Source organism: Accipiter gentilis, chromosome 17 (genome assembly GCF_929443795.1).
Source record: "Accipiter gentilis chromosome 17, bAccGen1.1, whole genome shotgun sequence".
NCBI lineage: Eukaryota > Metazoa > Chordata > Aves > Accipitriformes > Accipitridae > Astur > Astur gentilis.
The window spans coordinates 21410278-21430962 of record NC_064896.1 but is presented as its reverse complement, the minus strand read 5'-3'; the positions used below and the strand labels follow the sequence as shown (position 1 = coordinate 21430962).

The 20685-nt window shown below is 40.3% G+C and overlaps 1 protein-coding gene across 1 annotated transcript; it reads left to right on the top strand.

Annotated features, from left to right (window-relative positions):
- Nucleotides 1–10450: 10450 nt before the first annotated feature.
- DEPDC7 (DEP domain containing 7) lies at nucleotides 10451–19754 on the top strand. Its single transcript, XM_049821122.1, has 9 exons — nucleotides 10451–10557; nucleotides 12943–13330; nucleotides 15338–15465; nucleotides 16354–16543; nucleotides 17359–17573; nucleotides 18641–18783; nucleotides 18987–19112; nucleotides 19213–19291; nucleotides 19473–19754. The coding sequence occupies exons 1-9, from the start codon at nucleotides 10485–10487 to the stop codon at nucleotides 19685–19687; spliced, it is 1557 nt and encodes a 518-aa protein (XP_049677079.1). The 5' UTR covers nucleotides 10451–10484; the 3' UTR covers nucleotides 19688–19754.
- The last annotated feature ends 931 nt before the right edge of the window (nucleotides 19755–20685 follow it).

Here is a 20685-nt window from a genome sequence, read left to right as displayed (position 1 = left end):
TGCGTTCTTAGTCCAGATTTTCAGGTGGTCCGTAATACAATGTATGGAAATGTGAAAAAGGACAGTTTTGTACCATTCATGATGTTATTAACTAAACCCATTAAAGTGAAAACACTTTTTAAACAAAAACCTTATAACGCTTAGTCATTTATTATTAAAATATTAAGTCTTGAAAAGTTAGATTGTTGGAAAAAAATTGGCAATTTAGACTACTTTTTCTGATCTCAATATGATGAAATACAGTTCTAGGGTTTTGAGTTTGTGGTTTGGGGTTTTTTTCCCTCATTATATTGCATAAATTGAGCACGTCTGGTTGGTCTGGTTTTTTTATGTGTATGGGTTCTAAATATTCCGAATTACTTTTCACAATATATCTGCCAGGTCTTAAACTGACGTGATAAGCGAGGAGCCGGTCAGTTGGGTTAAGAGAAAGACTACTGCTGTGATTCAGGTGGTTTTTAGCCATAATATTTTCTTTTGTTCTCTTTTTTGCTGAACTAGAATATCATCACTGTGTATCTATGGGAAGAAATGGTGCTGTAGAGGGTTTTCATCTTTTTGTTGTTGGTGGTGGTGGTTTTTTCCCCAATTACAATGAATTATTCTGGATGTTCTTATGAATATTTTTCCCACACACAGAGGGATGAAGTCCCATGATGTGGATATTGGCCATAAGATAAATGGTAGGCCTTCTCTGAGCCACTTGCTTGCAGAAAAAGGTGATTCTGAAGGGCTGGAATATTTTTTTTTTGATGGTCCTGTGTATAAGACCAGCTTCCCAAACCAAGAGGAGTATAAAATGAGACATTTGCCCATAGAGTTGATTATTTTCTCCAAAAAACACTTTGGAAAGCAGGTAGGGATTGTTATTTTCTCCAAAAAACAATTTGGAAAGCAGGTAGGCACAGAGAATGTCCCGTTACAAGATGGAGGCTGAAGCTTTTGATACTGTGTTCCAGATTTATGTTACAATTTGTGAAGGTTTTTTTTAAAAAAAAAAAAAGCAAGAAGCTGAACATATGCAGCTTTTAAAAAGAGAAGAGCAGCTCCTACTGTCAGCAATTTATTGGTAAGTATCTTAGGCAATCAAAATAACTTGTTCTGTGTTAGGTATTTGCTTCTCGTATAGAAAACCTAACAAATCTTTGTTTTATTTCCAGAAACTAAAGAACAGAAAACTGTCTTAAAATTATTTTAATTTGATCTCTTATAAGAACACAGCAATAAATACAGAGAACAAGCTATTTATAAAGGAGAAAAATAAAAGGTGAGTCAGGGAAGGCAGCACACAAACTTTAGCAGGGCTGTACTCTATCTGATTTATCCTGGGTATGTCTTAGCTTTCTGCTTTTAAAAGTTCCACTGGGCTATTTCTTTTGTGTGTGCATTTAGTTTTGGTTGGTTTTTGTTGTTTTGGGTTTTTTTAGCTACCTGATGCAGAAAGGGTAGAGAGAAGTAGCAATAACAGCAGTGCCCATGAGCAGGACTGAAGGAGCAGTTATGAGCCTTTGATTTAGGAAAAACAGAATAAGATGGGAGGGCTGATACGCATGTGACGGTTCATACAGGAGAACTCTAAGGGAGAAGAGGGGTGGGAAATTGGAAGAAACATGTGGGTCAGATGTGGGAGGACATTGGAAAGGAAGAAGAATTTGGAAAGAGTGAGGCCAGGGGAGCTTTCAGAGTGGAGGTAATTGAGGAGCAGAGGGTGTAGGAGTCAGGAGTGGTCCAAGTTAGGAAATAGCTTCAGTTAGGCATGCTGCAATGTATACACTGACTGAAAAGCAAATGACAAGCCAGCAACGTCATCTGGTGGCAGGTGGACATTCCTAGCAGAGGGTCCCACCAGAAGGCTGTTAACATTTTGCCACACACAATGACTTTGTAAGACTAATTCAGTCTAGTCCTAATTCTGCCTTTTGTTTGCTATAAAAAAAAAAAAAGGGTTTTCTTCCGTTTTGAAAAGCATGGATGCCAATATATCTCTGCATAGAAGCAGTGGTTTTTCATTGTCTCCTACTATAGTCCGTTTTTGAGTGTGTGTATTAATGGACCATGGTTCCTACTTGGGTTGTCCTGTATTGTCAATGTTCAAGCAAGTTAGAAGGAGAGCAAAAACCCTTTTAAGAAGTATTTGTTCTGCAATCATCCGAGACAAGAATTTTTGTTTTATTTTTACAAATGCAGGTATATCATCAAAAGTTCAGCACTTGCCTTTCTTCAGATGTTCATGTGAAGGGTTAAAAAAACCCCTTAGGTTTGGGCTGTGTCACAGCATGAATGGATTTCTCTCTGTGTGTAGAGTGTTTGAATTGTGATAATTCCAAATAAAAACATGCTACAGCCCTGTGCAAATTTGGATTTTGATGTAGCTGAGGGATTTTATTTGGAAATAAGTTGCTAATATTTTAATCAATCCACTCATGTCTTCTACCTTGATGTAGATGAAAGTGTGCATGGTAAGCATACACTGAAAGCTATTAAAAGAGGGGCATTCAAGTAAGTGCACATTAGTGAGAATAGGAGTAATATGAAAATGTGTGAGTAATGATGCTAGCAGTAAACTAACCTAAAATTTCCACCCAGTATACAGTTAATAGATTAACACTAAAATACTGTAACTGAGTCCTAATGGAACATGTTGAGCAGTTAAGTATTAATCATATAGTTTGTGTAACAGCTTCAAAATCGGAGTATTTATCTTCTTTTAGACACACTGGGATGTTTACAGACGAGAGAATTTTAATTGTGTATCTGATCCTGTGCATATACGATAAAGTTTATAGACGGTAGCTCCAGTTACTATGCTTAGCCTTAAAAATTCAATTTCAAATGCTGTGGTTATTTTTTCGTAGGTGTGTTTGGTTCAAACTATGGTTAAGTCTCTCTTTATTCTACACGTGTTACTTAAAATCTTAAAATATATCATTGGGAGTTCATGCTGTAGCCATCTCAGACTTCCAGGGCTTGTAGATAGCAAGACCTTTTAAGTAACAATATGTTGTTTGGCATCATCCTCTCCTTTCTAACTGGTGGCTGCTAGTGTGATTTGTCTGTGCATTATTTATGTATCACATGTTTTTGCTGCGACAACAGAAGGTAAATGGTATGATAACTGAATAAAAGCTGAAGCATCGATGTTTTAGCATCTGGTTAGATCAAATTGGTAACACGTTCAAAGCTCCGGGAAAAAAGGATTTTGTTCTGTTCTCTAAGTAAAGCAGCTTTGGTGGTTTCTGAAACCTCACGTTTTTTTGTTGTTGGTCAGCATATGGAAATTACTATCCCTACAGCTTTTGTAACAGAAAAGAGTAAGTGAATGCTTTTTATTTGCTTCTGTGCAAGGTCCAGCAACTTTGTTTAAACAGCCAGAGAGGTAGTTTGACCACAGTCAATGGACTTTGCACTAGAGCAGTTGAAGAGAAACCTCGCGTGTTCTGTGAGCATCCCAAGTGTTGCAATTCTGAAACCAGCTGGTTTAAGAAAAAAAAAAGAAAGGTAATAAGTGCGTGGCTGGGGATTGTTACTTTCTTTTTGATGTGAACTCTGCAAGTTCTGTTTGAATTTTAGCGGGGCAGCAAAGCTCTCTGCAGGATCCTTCCAGGGCCGTTTTCCCATCCTAAAAACTGTGGGCCTGGCAAAACATGGCATAATTGAGTTTGGTGGCCTCAGCACATTGTACAGTAATATAAGAATTATAGATTTCTGCTTGTAGCATACATAAACAATAAGCCTGATCCTCTGCTCTAGAATATGAGCCTTGCATTCAGTGTAAATATAATTGGTATGTAGCTGTTTTCTGAGGAAGTCAAACAAATGGTCAAAATCGGGAATTCAGTTATGCTTGGCAAATCCATTTAGAGTTCTCGCTTTTTCCCCGCTTTATCGATCAGCTCCTTCTGTCCCATCAAGCTGGTGCCACTAGTGGCTGCTTACTTTGGGAGCAGGGACATGAAACTAACTTGGCCGTGGTAGATCAGTGTAACTACCTACCTCACCATACTTCAGCTGGAAATCACTGCTCATTGAGCTGGACCTCCACAGGCTTTCCACAATTGTATAAACTGGTGAGAGCTGCTCTTCTAATCCTTTGTGAACTTACCTAAAGCCACTCTCGGTATAAGTTAGCCTGTTTGGTTTTGTGTTGCAATATACAGGAGTTCACATTCAGTCAGTTACTGCAGCTCACCTGAGAAATGGTAATGCCCAGCTGGGCAGATGGTTAACTTTCAATTATTTGTGTCTGATTGTACTTGCTCATTCTGGCTGAACAGGTTTCCGGTGTGTAGGTGACAGTGATTCTTTATCCAAACAGTGTTGCTAGGACCATGCCATGCTGTGCACATTTAGGCATGCTGTAATCAATCTCTGGTTATAATATATAATCATTCTTGAATGTCTCAGAAAACTTCTGCAAGAGGAAAATTTGAAAAATCCAGTTAAGACAAAATTCCTTAGTATTTACTGAGTAGCAGAGGCTTGTTCCCTGTGTTTTTGGTGACATCGCTAATAGTCTATGCCCCCTATATACTTCCTTGCAGTAAGCCGTCTCAAGTAATTCTGGCACCGACTCGCTCCCTTTCCAGCCCCTGTGCGTGGAGTCTTACTCAGAGTGCAGCATGTTCCACCGGAGGTCACTGTGCACCAGCGCAGGCTCAGCGTGTTGCCTCCCTGCCCTTCATTTGCCATTGCCCTGCTTGACTTGGTCCCGCAGTCACATTGGTATTCCAGCCCAGGAATGGAAGGATTGCACTCCTGAACAATGCACCCTTTGTTGATTCAAACAGTCAGTCATCCAAAAGCTTCTGTCCTGGGAACTTGTTTATTGTTCCAGTCTCTTCAGAAATGCAAGGGTGGAATCCTTACAGATTTCACTTCAGTATAAAATACTGGAGTTTGCACTTCAGGAGTAAACTGTACTCTTGCCCAAGCAAGAGTGGACCTGCAAGTAGCCTCTCCACAGCGGGGCAGAGGTAGTTGGTATGGGTTGAATGTTGTAGCATGGCATTACTGTATCCCACAGAACCTACTACTATATGATCTTTTTTTTTTTAATTTGAATGTAGACAGGAAATTGGGACTAAGCAGAATGAATTTGTGAATAACCTGCTCTGCATTGTAAGGGAGAGTGTCAGTCCTCTCCAACTCATGGAATGCAGCCCCAAGCAAACCTCTTGTGCTCTTTAGTACAAATAGCAGAACACGTTACTTAGTAATAAGGCAGATTCACCGCAGGAGTTCTTTCAGCTTCTTTCATATGTCTAGCATATCAAATAGTCTTTTGCAGTCCAATATTGTATGAATAGCTGTTCATTTTCTTAAATTTGAGATTAATAGAGGTGGAAGAGTGAGTTTTCTGATTTTTATAGGACCGTTTCAGTATTAAAACCCAGCATACTGGACTTTGTATCTTCATACAATGCAATAGAGGAGATTTGATAATGTTACGACAGTTGTGACTTAAAAAACAGTAATTTCTGTAACTGAAGATGGTTTCTTTCCCTTAACGTGAGTGTTTTTCTGCAACAGTGAACTATACAAAAAAATGTAATTTAGCTCATCATTTGTGAATGGATTGGAGCAACATTTTAAGGGTTACTGTTTAAAATGTGCTCCTTTAATCAACTTCAGCACTGCAGTGAATACAGGCATTGTTGATATTTAAGTGGGGAAAAAACAAAAGAGTAACTGTTCTAAATAACTGGAATATTTTTCTGAATTTTTATGGTAATTATTAATTGATGTGCTTTTTCAGAAACAGCCATAAATATTGGGTTCAATAGATCCTTGTAATTATGGCATTAAATTTTATGTATATATAAATTTATGCTGTGTTGACATACACTTAATCTTTAAAGCTTATATTGTTGTGGGAAGACATTTGAAATCTAAAGAAAAAAGTTTGGTGTAAGAGAGGGAGCCTGTAGTCTGATGTGTTTATGACATGCAAGATTAACATTTGAAATGTGGAGTTCTATGTTAGTCCTTCAGAAAAGTGATATCTAAATTATTTTGAAAATAAGAAATTGGATAGTATTCTTCTGCAGGAATACCTCTTTATTTTATAGTCAATTTTCAGTGACAAATAGGGGTTTTTTCCAGTTTTTGGCACATAAAATGTGAATAATAATTGGAAAATCGAACATTTCTTGGTGTTAGAACATTTTGTTTTCCAGGTTTTGGGGTCCTTTTAGTTTTTCTAAAAATTTTGAAATTGAAATGGCCTTTTTCCTTTGTTTCTTTCAAGAACACATAACATTTCCCAATCACTTAACCAAGCATTGATCTTCCGTAGATAACACAGCAGCGCCCCATATTTTCTATTAATGTGCCTCCATCTTTTAGGCAACACAGCCTCCAACTTCTGTCTTTTCAGTAATGATATTGAAAGACTTAATCACATCGTCATTTTACTTTGTAAAGTCTTGTATTCAATTATATCTCCTTCATTTGTGCCCAGAATACCTGGAAATTACAGGTGTTCTTACATGCAAATACTGGTTGGCTGTCCAGCTTCTGAGTTCATTATGGAAAAAGCTAGACAGCACTTTACATAAAGGTATGCATCAGTTTTTCACTGTGATGGTACAAGTTTCCATTCTGCCTTCTCTCTCCCCATAATCAGAGAAGACCTGAATGTGGGTCTTTATTCTTTGTCATCATCTTTATCCTCAAGCAAACACTTAATTGACATAAGTTAATTCCTGAGCAGCAGACATGCCTGAAATTGCGGCTGTTGAATTTAAATACTCTGTTTCTGCTGTATGCTTCGAATTAAACCCTACAGTTCTTACATGGGACTCAGAAATTCTTGAAAAGTTAAGTTTGTAAATTCTTCAAAACGTAGGCCATTCTCTCAATCCTATTGTAGTTGGTAGGAGTATTTCTAGATGACCTGGACATAAATCTGTGCCTTGCTATAAAAGTTCTTTATAACAGTTTCAAAGAATCTGACACAACTGTACAAATTGGGACTTGGTTGCATAATTTGTTAAAAAAACATTTTAGTCACCATAACTAGACACAAAATTGTTGTTCTGTGCAACTTCACATTATTAGATAAAGAGCAAACAGTAGAGCTTTCCGTATCATCAGACTTCCTTCACTGGTGCTGCTTACAATCTCCCTTGCGGACCAACACCATACAGACCAGGTTTTGATATGTACATCTACAGTAGCATTTGTCTCTATTTAGTCCTCTATTTTTCAGTGGAACTGCTTTTAGAGCAAGGTTACTTTCCATGTTGTCCTGGTTTTGGCTGGGATAGAGTTAATTTTCTTCCTAGTAGCTGGTACAGTGCTGTGTTTTGGATTTAGTGTGAGAACAATGTTGATAAGGCACTGATGTTTTAGTTGTTGAGAAGTAGTGTTTAGACTAAGTCAAGGATTTTTCAGTTTCCCATGCTCTGCCAGCAAGCAGGTGTACAAGAAGCTGGGATGGAGCACAGCCGTCCCGACCTAGCCAAGGGGATATCCCATACCATAGAACGTCACGCTCAGTATGTAAACTGGGGGGAGTTGGCCAGAAGGGGCAGATCACTGCTCGGGCATCGGTCAGCGGGTAGAGAGCAATTGCATTGTGCATCACTTGTCTTTTCTTGGGTTTAATTTCTCTCTTCTTGTTATATTCCTTTTCCTTACAGATATTATTACTATATTTTTATTATTGTTGTTCTATTTTAGTTTAGTTATTAAACTGTTTTTATCTCAACCCACGAGTTCTACCTTTTTTCCCCGATTCTCTCCCCCATTCCACTGGGAGGGGCGGGGGGAGTGAGCGAGCGGCTGCGTGGTGCTTAGTCGCTGGATGCCACTAAGTTGGTCCTAAGTGATTTGATGAATGAATTATGTTAATTATGTCTTTGTAACTGGCACATTTGTTGTCTTGTGCATCCTGTGTTCAACTTTATGGAGGTTAATATGGGGAAAACATTGTGGAAGGTGAAGCCATATACTGCGTGTTGCACTTTCATTCTGAGATCTTTCCACCACAGTCTAAGGAATTACACCAGCTAAGAATGACCGTACTGGCTGCACGAGATTGTATTCCTGAAAATGACTATATACAAGTATAAATTAATTAATTGGGTATATATTAATAATTACATAAAAGTATGTGCTCTAGGAAAGCATTTTATAATAATGTAATTGTAAGAAATACTAAAAGATGTATAGCATGTTTCAACATCCTGTGGTAGTAGATACTGTTCAACAACATCTGGCTGACCAGCCAGTAGCTGCCATCTGCCTATAGAGAAACTGGTGTGTTATGGGTGTGGTCGCTGTGGAGAAACACAAAAGCAAAGGCAGAAATCCAGGGTAGACCGCTGATCACCTAGTAATAAAATACAAGAATAAAATTCTTACAACCTTCTAGATTAGCAGCTCACAGTGCATTAGCTGTGGTTCACTCTGTTCCTTAAAAGCAATATTTTGACAAATCACTCTGTGGTGTAAGGAGTAATGTTCTTGTTAACTGATTGGTACAGCTCCTATTTGAAAATGTTTGTAGTTCTAAATTCTCTCAAGATTATGGTGAACCATTTCAGAATGATTGACTGCATCACTTTGTTTCAACCACTATGCAAAAATAAATTATTTTTAAAAATTAAAATGAACTCAGGCATTTACTGATTTGCAGTTAATATGTTTTGGCAATGCATCAAAAAAGTCTAGGATCAAACTACTACCGAAGTAGGGAATAGTGAAATAATGTATCATGGAAATCCCCATTGACCCATGCATTATGTTTTTTTTTTTTAATTAGCTTCTTAATGGCAGCTGTCAAAGCAGACACCTGTGAGTCAGAACTGGCAGAGGGTTGGTTGGTTTTATTTTTAATCTTCCCACAAGAAAGAAATCTGTTTGTCACTTCCTATTGTTGAAAATCAATATGAACTTTCTTTTTCAAAGGCTAGCATTTTGCTACAGTTTCAGTAGATTCCTTTTTCTCTGGGCTTAAGCACAGAGACTTAAAACTTGTTTATCTGAAAAACTTAACAAGAACTTCCACTCTTAGAACTCTGTTATTAAACACTTTATTGCTCTGGCAGTGAAATATGAAGAAATGTTTGTTTGCCGTAAGTTTGTGGTTTCTCGTTCCCTGTACCAGTTTTTCACAGCTGAAAGTGAAGTCCATTGTTTGTTCATTTTTATACAATGAAGAAATTTACAGTGCCCTACCTTTAAGTGTGACAAATAAGGAAAAAAGGTGGCTAACCTGAGCTTCAGTGGATAGCGGACGTCTTGTGCTTTACACCTGCTTGCATGGAATTTCTTGCAGAACAGGCTAAAGCTTCACAGGGGATTTTATTTTGTAAAACTACCATCAACAGTTCAATAATCTGAGAACTCAATGAATTTTTGTATCACTTGTAAAATCTGTATTTGGTCTTCAGTGTTCGTTATATACTTTTGAGTTTGCGTATCACGGAGATCAGTTTGGCTTTGTGTCTGCTCCTATTGCAGTCAGTCAAAAAACGATTGAATTTTTTGTTCTTCTAATACACTTTCCTTGAGTAGGAATCATCAAAATACTCCATACACTCAGTAGAAAATGATGTTTGATCTCTCGGCACTTTCCTGCGGACAGTAGAAAAAAACTTCTATTACCCTGAAAGTGAATTTATTATTTCATTCCAATAAAAAAATGCTTACTGCTATAATAAACAGCTCGTGTAAGACATCAGAGGAAAATTTCAACCATGTGTGGTTGTTCAAGCCATACGTCCTGGTAACAAGCAAGAAAACGCTGCTTCATTGTTCATCCGTAGTCACGTACGAGGCCTATTCTCGGCTTAACTTAAAGAAATAGAGCTGACCAGTTTGATTTTTATTTTTAAAGTGCGCAGTAGATACGAGGAAGCTTTTGCCTTCTGTGCTCCAGCACCGGCGTTATACGCCCTACCGCTAGGACTGCGGGCTGGCGCCGGCAGCGCCGTAGGAAGCACGGGGCGGGGTGGGGGGGGGGTGGTGGTGTTACCGCTCCGGCGTTTTCGGGTGCAGGCAGCGCTGTCAGCCAGGTGACGGCACCAGAGTGGCGAGGCTGCTGCGTTTCTCCCCTCCGCGCAGAAGGCGGTCGTTGTTCGTGGGTCCTGCTGGCGTTCACGTTGACAGAAAGGGAACGGTGTTAAACCTTCCCCGGCCGCGGGCCAGGCTGTGCCCGGTTGGCGGGCGGGATGCCTAGACGGGCTTTCGCCGCTCTTGCTGCCGCCGCGGGCCCTTAGGAGGAGGGCGGCGGGGCTGGATTATTTACCTCAGCGTCCCCCGAGCCGCCGTCGGCTGCTGTGAGGCGCTCCCGCCTCGCGGCAGGGCTGCGGCGGCACGCGGGCAGCCGTTCAACCGCCGCCGCCGCGCGCGCCCCGCCCGCGGGCCGGCGCCCGGCCAATGGAAGCGGGCGCGGGCGCGACGGCCCCGCCCCTCGGCCGGCTACCTCTCCCCGCGGGCGGCGGGCGGCGCGGCAGTGCGCGGAGCCGTCGCCGGTCATGGCCACGGTGCGGGAGAAGGCGGCGGCTTTGAGCCTCGGCGCTGTCTGCAGCCCCGCCGCCAGGCCGCCGGGTACGGGGCGGGGAAAGGAGGGGAGCGGGACGGCGGCTGGGGGGGAGCGGGCAGCGGGCGCCGTGCCCTCAGCCCGGAGCTCGGCGGGGGACGGCTGGTGAGGGGAGGGGAGGTGAAGTGAGGCGAGGCGAGGCGGGTGTGCCCCGCTCGGGGGGTCGGAGCCGTCCCGCTCCGCGCCCGGCCGCTGCCCGCCGGCGCCTTTCCCGGCTCCGCAGAGGTTCAAAAGTTGGCCGCTCTCCGCCGGCGGCGGAGGGAGGCGTTTCCGCCCGGGAGGCCCCGGCCGGGCTTTGCGTCTGCCCCGCACCGAGCTCGGCCGCCGCGGTGGGGCAGCTCCGCGGAGGTGCGGCAGCCCCCGGCCCGGGCGGCGGCGGCGGCGGCGGGAAGGCGGTGCCTGCCGAGTGCCCGTGGAGCTGCGGGCGGCGGTGAGCGGCGGGGAGACTCGGGCAGCTGTTTCTGTCCTGACAGCGAGTTGAGGAGCAGGTGGCTCGTTAATGCGACCGAAGGGGCTGAAGGCTGCTCGCTGAGAACAATTTCTCCTTTTTTCCCACCTCGAGCACCTTAACTTTGAAAAACCTTGTAACCTTAATGCCACACTTAATACCACTTCCCCCCCAAAAAAAGATTTTGGGGGCTGTGTGGAAGGAAGAGGTGATAAAGCAGTAGTTAATAGTAGAATTATTGCAGGTAGTATGTGTTGATACTTATTTTAGCAACAGAAAACAGCGTTGGTGTATGTTTGGTGGCGTTGGGTTTCGTGTTTTGTTGGGGTTTTTTTCTTTCCTAACAGGCTAGCTAGCTATCAAAATGTAGGGTTTGAAGGAAATTCTGTGTTTTGTTTTGTTTGTTCTGCCTACCTGAAGGCGTCATCAGGTTAAAGGATCAGCAAGTGCTGCGTGCCTTGTCAGTCTTGTACTTTTAAAGCTTTGGAAACTGGAGATTCTGGAAGGTTTCTACCTAGTCTGGTTCAATGCCTTGCAGTAAAAAACTTTTTCCCTGATACAAATGTTTTCAGAAAGCAGGTGTCTATTTGATAATGGCTCTGAAGATAACCATTGCTGTCCTTAATAACAGTGTTGGTGCATTCCAATGCTATCGTGTTGCCTGCTTCTTTTTCTTTTTCTTTAGTCTTTATTGTCCCCCTAACTTCTCCCCTGCTCTCCCTGCCAACTTGCTAATTTCCAAGCTCTCTGGCACATGGAGATCAGCTGGAAATTCTGGTGCCCAAAATTGGAATACAGTTCTCTAATGCCACTTCAGACTGAACAGAAAAAACACCTCCTGCATCTTTGTGGAAAATGTTCATGGTAATATGTTCCAGAATGAGTTGCATGGTGGGTTGGTTTTTTTTTTTTTCAAACACTGCATCACACTGTTAATTCATTTGGTTTGAGGTCTGTCATAACCCCAGATGGCTTTCTGTAGGATTGCTGCCAACTCCTCATTCCACATTTTGTCCTTCAGCTTTTGATTTCTCTCCTCTTCTGCTTTCTCTCTTAATAAATTATTCATCTGATTTACTGAGAAACACGTATTCTAATTCTAGCCTCTCTGGTGGCTGCAACTCTTCCCAGTTAGGTGCCACCTGCAAACTTTATAAGTATATTCTGTACTTTTAAGTCCTTGTGGAGGCTGAGTCTAGCCTCTGGTCAAACTGTTAGTTGCTAGCATGCTATTCTTAATCAGATTGGTAAATGAGTAATAGTTCAGTGGTTTTATCGGGGGAGGAAAGACTGGTTGGCTCAAGGAAGTGGCACTGAGTACACAGCTTGAATCTCAGCTGGAGCTGTGGTGATAGAAGGCTGTTCTGTGGGATAAGTGTTGAGTGAGTGGTGTCTCAAGAGAATTCTTGATCTTGTTAGTGATATGCTAAGCACCGATACTAGGTAGCTTGTGTGCTTGCACAGTCCTGTAGGAAAAAAGGTTCTGTTGTGTCTCTCTTCATTCCTGCTTCCCTCTTCTCTGCCCAGCTGTATAGTTTTGTCAGTGTTAGTAGAGGAACTGAAGAGTTACAAGTACATAGAGCTAGTTCTTGGTTGTGGGAATGTGTGTGCTTAGGAGTAGGTTCTGCAAGTGTAACCATTAGGCGATGGAGGAGCATGCAAAAGGATAGTGTCAAAGTGACAGGCTGAAAAAGTAGAAACTCCTGGTTGCAAAGCTTCAGGCTAATGTAGTGAGAGCAACGACCGCAGTGAGATACACTGGTACAATGCAGACAGACTTGCTAAGAAAGTAACAAAATGTTAATGCATAAGCAACCTAAGCCAAACAGGAAGTCTCAAAGATTTTTAAATCCTCGCAAGAGTCAGGAAAGCTAGTAGCCAGAAAAGGGGCAGTTCTTTTCTAATTGCAGCATGAATTCAATCTTTATGCTTTCTCTGTTCTTAGGCTTTAGCTTGGCACAGAAGCCATTTGGAGCAACATACGTCTGGAGCAGCATTATCAATGCACTTCAAACTCAAGTGGAAGTGAAAAAACGTCGCCAAAATCTGAAGTGCTATCATGACTGTTTTATTGGTTCAGATGCGGTGGATGTTGTCTTTGCCCATCTTCTACAGAACAAGTATTTTGGGGATGTTGATATTTCCCGTGCTAAAATAGTGCGTGTATGTCAAGCGCTGATGGATTACAAAGTATTTGAAGCTGTTTCAACTAGGGTCTTTGGAAAAGACAAACGGTCTGTATTTGAAGACAGTAGTAGTAGCCTCTACAGATTCACAAATGTCTCAAACCAAATGGAACTTGATAAAGATTACCAGCAGTGTACACCCCGAAGGTTAGTATGTGGAATGTGAAGATAAGAGATTTTTTTTACAGTAGGAACATGTTATGTATTCTGGGGGAGAGAAGGGAAAGCTTTTGCACAATTACAGGACCTGGGGGAGGGGGAAGTAGATACTATACAGATGTTTGTGGGTGGAAGATAGGTAGGAAACAGCAATTTGAAGTGAGTAAATCATTCAGCCTGTGTAGTTACTTGTTTTCCGTGTCTGGTATCACATCGTCTTGGGGGAGGGGGGTGGGATGGTAGAAATTACGTGCATTACAGATACTGATCTATTGGGCTCTAAACCAATATAACCAACTGGAATTCACCAAATAGGCTAATGCAATGGAGTAATCTTTAGTCACTGCACACCTAGCTCTGTATAAGCCAGTAATCCATCCAGGTTTTAAGTAAAAAACAGGTAAAAAATTGTTTCCTGCTTTCATCACCTTAGCTTCACTACACTTCAAATTTAGCTTTTTGAAACATGTTCAGCTGTTTCTTCATGCATGTATGACTTGTTCCTAGGCTAAATAGCAGACTGTTATGCTATTGCATGCCATCGCAGAAACAGAGGGAAGTGCAATGGTGAGGTTTTGTTTCCCCATCTCTTTAGGAGTGGGCAAAGAAAACTGTGGTACTAACTAAACCACCACAAAACAGAACACACTGCTATGTAGATGACGCTTCGCCAAATAACTTCCCTTAAACAGTTTTTGTCAAATGTTTATCTCTGAACATATTCTGACATATTCTGACAAGAAGCTACATTCTTGTAGCTTTTGCAATATTTTTAGCAATACGCACAACTTTTGACAACTGCAAATAGTATTGACCTAAAAAAAAAAAAAAAAAAGAAAAACCTCATGTGATAGATGTGCTCGTAAGAGTAGCAGGTGTGAGCCTCAGTCAACCCAACTGATCAGAAAATGCTAGAAGTGGAGATAAAAAATGGATGGTTCCTTGGTCCTGCATCTACTTTCTCTTCCCCTTCCCCCCCACTGACTAGCTTGTGTTCTGTGCTAAAGCAAGCTGTCCCAAGTCTTTACCTGAAAAGAAGAGAATTCATGAGAAATTAAAAACTCTGTAATCAAATGTGGTATTTAAAAATATATTAATCACAAGGGCTGTTAAAGGAAGACTTAGAATATATTGGACAAACAGTCATGAAACAAGATTATTCGTATTCTATTAGAATAGAATGAAAGTGTTTTTCTTCTGGGCAGGGCACAGGTCCATTGGTTTACATTTCTTCGTTTAGTGAAAGGAACAGATCTGTTGATACATACAACTTGTCACGTACATAGCAAAGACAGGGGACATCAAAAGGATTTTGCGGTGCCCTAAAACAAAGAAGCTATAGAAACTGAAATTAAACAAACATGCTTGGAGGAATAGTAATTTTGTGGCTGAAGTTATTATGCTATCTACTTGATAGCACATGAAAGCAGTTACGAGAAGAACCAACTAATTCACAGAAGTGGGTGACAGGTTTCTGAAGCCTTCAATTAGTAGATGGCATGAACAAGCTGCATAACTTTAGGAATAGTGTTGCTACAGAGCAACCACCTTCTAGATTTTTCAAGAACAGCTCTTAATTTTTGTCCTCACTTCGCCATCAGGAATAATGTCTTAAAACTCTGGAGGGTTTGAAGGGGCAATATGGTTTGGGATTTTTTTAAAGTAGTTTTCCCTCCTTAATGATTTTCTCTTCTTGGATTTTCTTTGTGGTAATGGAGGTAGCTTGCTGATGCTGGCTGTAACAAGTTCAAAGAGAGGAACTATGCACTTGTATGCAACTGTTGCACACAAATAATTCTTTAAGGTATCATACATTGTCCTGTGTGACCTGGACAGAGAAAGTATGGGGCATGGGAGAGGGGGAGAAGATTATATAAATATTTATAGAGAGAAAACATTTTTTAATCTTGGGCAGTTATCTATATGTTACATGATATGTTTGGTTATCCATATATATGGATATAAATATATATAAAAATTGGTTTTTAATCTCAGACATGAGAAGAGCATGTTGTTTCACTCTACTGTCAAACCAGAAAGCTTGGAGGATCTCTGGGAAAACCTGAGTTTAAAGCCTGCAAATACCCCTCAAGTAAACATCTCTGATAGTTTGTCCCGTCGTGGTAAGCCAAATAATGTCTCAGTCATTTGTCTGTGGGAGAAGGAGGATAATAACTGTAGCACTGGAAAGGTTTATGCCTGTCAGATTGGAGAGGGAGTCAAACTGACTCTCATAGTATTTTGTTTTCAAAACCATGTCATAACAAAGGCAAATTATATTTGTTGCGGGCTTGCTTTTTACCTTCTTATTTCATCAGACAGAACCCATTATCTCAAGTTGAAATAAATCAGTGTTGAATTTTGTGGAGAAGAATACACAATTGTATAGAGCTTGATTTGAGTTAGGAACGTTCTTCATAATATTCAAGTACCTGCACTACTTCTGTGCTTGACTTAATCATGGCCAATAGGCTACTGTTAGCTAAAACTGTTCCCTAGCTTTTTAACTGTCTATCGGAACCATCCGGCACACCTTCAGTATTGTGTGAAGCTGTTCTTGACGATTCATATCTTCTCTGATCTCAGACTAAACCATGATCTAATGCATTTTTTCCTTTGGTTAAAAGTGCTTACGCACCCTAGAAACTCTCAAAACTCAAGCCAGGTCACAGTTGTGGAAGCTGTGATAAGGATGGTGTCACTGTTACACTTTTTTTTAAATCCCTTATCTAGAACAAAGATTGGTTGCAAATTAGAGCATAAAGAATGTAAGGCACTTCAGACTTATCCAAAAAGCATTTCTTCAACACTTGTAGTTAACTCAACAAATGGCTAATTCTTGCTTTTTGTGGTGATAAAAGGCACTTAAAGCTGATAAGGCCCACAGTTTCTGCTACTGTAAATCTGTTAGGTTAGGACTGATGGGAGGAAGGGGAGTTGTCTTTTTTTCATAATCTCTCTTTTTGCACATGCTGAGTCTCCATGTGCTTTGTGTATTTCACCCTTCACAGTTATTAATGAAGTATGGCAAGAACAAACAATTGCTCGTCTGCTGCAGCTTGTAGACCTTCCGCTCCTTGAGTCTTTACTTGAGCATCAACAGATCAGACCTCAGCTTCCACAACCAGGGAAGGGAACTGGATATGTCATCACAAGTAACTACCTAGACAGAGAGATTCTTAAGGCTTTCAGTGACTCACAGTAAGTATTCATCACTCACCTCTGCAACTTTGAAAAACTTCCTGCTTTCATAGGAATGTAAAGCACAATTGATCGTTGGGTAAAAATGGAGTAGTCTCCAGTACTGCAGAAAGGATGTAAGTAGGTACTTTTCTCCCTGTTAGACTTTACTGGAAAAATTGGTAAATAACAATTGCTAAGCTCTAAACCAGAAGTAGCTGAAACAATTTCTGCTGAACACTGGAAGAGTTTTTGAATGCAATGATAGTATTTGATAGTATTCAGAGGGGAAATTGTTTGCTGCACTGAGGGAAGAATAGAGCATTTTGCTATCATCTTGAAATTTTTTCCTTAAAAAAATTACTTGTGAGGGAATGGTTGAGTCTTTCCTATTATATTAAAAAAGCCAAGAACACTGAGCCTGAAACTATATATAAATACAGTTAAAAACATAGTCTGAAAAACTTTCACCAATCTGAATCAGATCAAGGTTCATGTTTCTGTTTATCTGGCAGTAATTATGTCCTTGTCTAACAGTAGAGGACATCATTAACTTTAGGTTTAACTGCTTGTGACTGTTTACCTGTGTGGATTACTAACTCTTCATCTTGATTAAATACATAACAAAGAGGTATATGGCTATGATCTACCTAAGTGTGTCAAGGAAAAGTTTCTTTTTGTGTGTGTGTCAATTTCTAATGTATTCAAGTACCTACACGTGCAGTTTTTGCTGTGATTGAGAAACCAGTCTACCTACTTTCTGTGAAAAACAATGCAACCAACTCTGAAAGGCATCAGTAAGTAATGCTACAAAGTTAAACCACTCTGTCTTCTAGAACAGACGAATGGCTCTCAGCAGCAATAGATTGCTTGGAATACCTTCCAGATCAGATGGTGGTAGATATTAGCAGGAACTTGCCTGATCAACCAGATAAAGCAGACACATGGAAACTACTGCTGTTTGAAAATATTGGTAGATACTACGGCCAAAAAAAGGAGCCACTTTTAAGCCATGCATCTGAAATTCATTCAGGAATTGCAGAACTATTAGGTAAGTAAAATAAAGCTGTGTTCCTAAGCTTATGTGAGCTATGTGCTGACAAACTGAGTATTTACTACAGAAGCCAAGCTTAAAGGTTGACTTCTGCAAGTTTGGGGTTTTTTTTTAATTTCTAGTCATGAAGACTGTACTTTGAAATTTTGGTCCTGACTATATGCAGTTCTGTAGTTTTTGTTCAGGTCTATGTAGAATGGCTGTGAAACTGGAGTGCTATAATTTGGTAGTAGTTGGTATCCATGGAAATTAAATATCCATAGGAAATTAAATATAAATATGGCCTAATATTAAATATTTAGGCCATAAGAACTAAACTTAAAGCTGTGTGGGTGCTTTGTACCCTATTCACAACTCTCCCTTCTTTTCCACAGAAATGTGTGTTTCTTAAATTTTATGTTTAGACAGCATTTTAGAAAGCTTTTGATGTTTTAGTCCTCAATTAACATCTTCTCATTCCTGTTCTTATTTTTCATCCTTCTCTGCTTTGATTACTCTTCTTATTCCATATTGGTGGGAATATTTTGCATTTATATCCAATTCTTCCTCCCTACCTGATAAAAGGAGGAAACTAGTACAACCTACTTCATTTAAATAATTCACACATCCAAAACGGGTATTTTGTATGGTAAGGCCAATTAAAACTTAGCGAAGCTCTACAAAATGGTTTGCAATTAATTCGTCAAGCTAGCCCATTTATCTAGGACATATCCCTCATTTTTTGGCAGATCTTTATTTCCACAACAAGAGGTCATTCATTTTCTTGACAGAACCCTTTTCCTTTTTCAGTATTTTGCATTCTATTCAAGATGGCTGAACTGTAATTGAACTTAATTGAAAGTGAGCTTTCTTAAATATCAGGCTAAAAGCCTGGGTGTTGGCTCTTCTCAGATTGTATGCAAACAGCTCTCATGAGACTGTGAGAAATTTTTGTGAGAATGAATTGCTTTGCTTGACCAGTTCTGTTTAGAGAGATGAACGTCTGTTCAGTGGCTAATTTAAGTGTTTTATTGTAACATTTATTTAAATAAATATGACAATAGATACCTTTTATCTCTCCCCAGTGAATGGGAAGATGGAGCAATCTTTAGAAGCTGTTCAACTCTATTTGAAACTTCTAGACAGCCAGGTCAGGGAGGAGTTCAGAAGGCTACTGTACTTCATGGCTGTTGCAGCACATAATTCTGAGCTCAAACTACAGAAGGAGGTAAATGTGTATACTTAACTGTTACAGGTTGCTTTACACTTACTGAAATCTAGATGTCCCAGATACTGGTCAGAAAACACATTTGTAGCTTAAAATATGTGACTACAGAAAAAGCAATTACTCTAGAAGAACAAAGGTGATGCCCTTCTTAAAGGGCAAGACTAATTCTCCTCTTCTGGTCATTACTTCACATTATTCTTTAGAGTGACAACAGGATGGTTGTGAAAAGAACATTCTCTAAAGCTATTATCAACAATAAAACCTTATCCAGAGGGAAAACTGACCTCCTGATCTTGTTCCTTGTGGATCACCAAAAAGATGTGTTAAAGGTAAGAGCTAGAAAATGACCAGGTTTTTGTTATCTTGTATGCTTATGCAGAATTGTCTTTTTCTAAGCTGCTGTTTCACTGTCTTATCTTTCTATTCAAGATCCCAGGGACACTGCATAAAATGGTCAGCAATAAACTGATGGCTTTGCAGAAAGGCCAAGATCCTAGTAAGATAACAGGTAACAGTTTAAACTGCAGTTTTTATGCGTCATGCACCCAAATAAGAAACAGAAGGGACTGAGATGATGCAAAAAGACTGTAACAATGACTAATTTGACTCTATAGGAGGATGGGTCTGTAGATTCTCGAGGGTGGCTGAGTGTGGTATTAACTGTCTGAATGTCTCCTGTTTCCTTTCAGGCTATACCTTTTGCCAAAAACTTGATGAAAGAGAGTATCGCTCCAATACAGAGAAGACCACAAAAGATGAGCTATTATCTCTATTGAAAGCTATTGATGAAGATTCAAAGCTCTCTGACAAAGAGAGAAAAAGACTGCTAGATCAGTTTCATAGTAGTAATCCAAGTATTTTTATGCAGTATTTTGGAGACAGAGTTACTAATATGTGTGTGTGACTTTAAATATAAATTACTTTCTATACTCTAGCGTTGAAAACACTAATATATTTGTAAATCTTTTGTATTCATGTATCTAATAAAATTATTTTGTGGAAATGAATGGAATGTATACAATTATTACCCAAGCCAACGGTACCCAGGTTTAGCCTATACGTAGTTTAGCTTTGCTCGTTCTTAACTGCTGTAAGGCCAAAATAATCCTTCCTTGTCCTCACCTAAAGCCAAGTCTATTGACTCCCTCTATTCAAATATCAAAATTACTGAGATGGGAAGCACCTCTCCGCGAAGGAGATCTCTCTGCCTTCTTTTGCTCCAGCACTGAATTTCATGCTGAACAGCTTTTTCTAATTGGCCTTGCATTATGTGACTGTCACATAGCATTTATCGTTGACTTGCTGTGCAATGGACAGGGCTGAATAACATCTTCCGCTTGATATTCCACAGATTTTCTTCAAGCTTGCCAGCTAACTATGTTGTGTATGTGTATGACAAATTACTGTGCTGGTTTAAGGTCAAATGGCACCATATTGAGCAATTGCGAGGGATGACGACTGACACTTTCCCAGATGAATCCTACTCTGTACGTTGAACTCCCATTGACTCTCCTGGGATGGTAAAGATATTCTGGATTTTTAAGTCAGTCTGGTTTAGGTTGCCACAGAATGTACTCTTTATGGCTAGTTATCTTCATCCTTGCAGTGTTTTGCTCTGTGTGTGAGTCTTATTGATGTCACCAGCTGTAATTAGAAAAGAGCTGGAACAAATGAAAGGCCTTTGGCTTTTCTTATGGCTGTATATTTTATCTGTGTCTAGTCTACAGTGAAAATCCCAAGCTGTACAACACAGGCAATTGCAAGCAGGAAAATACATAGCATGATTAGAGATCTCATTTTGACTCTTGTGGAGTTATCTTTGGGTCGATGCCAGCAAAACTTCATTACAGTTACTGTTGCAAGAAATCACAAATTTTGTTCATACGCAGTGCCGGTAGAGCT

What these genes read in the sequence shown, in the direction of transcription:
- DEPDC7 (XM_049821122.1), top strand. Translation starts at nt 10,485, where the DNA reads ATGGCCACGGTGCGGGAGAAGGCGGCGGCTTTGAGCCTCGGCGCTGTC. An exon ending in CCCCGCCGCCAGGCCGCCGG is followed by an intron (nt 10,558 to 12,942) that starts GTACGGGGCGGG and finishes CTCTGTTCTTAG; the next exon opens with GCTTTAGCTTGGCACAGAAG. An exon ending in TGATAGTTTGTCCCGTCGTG is followed by an intron (nt 15,466 to 16,353) that starts GTAAGCCAAATA and finishes CACCCTTCACAG; the next exon opens with TTATTAATGAAGTATGGCAA.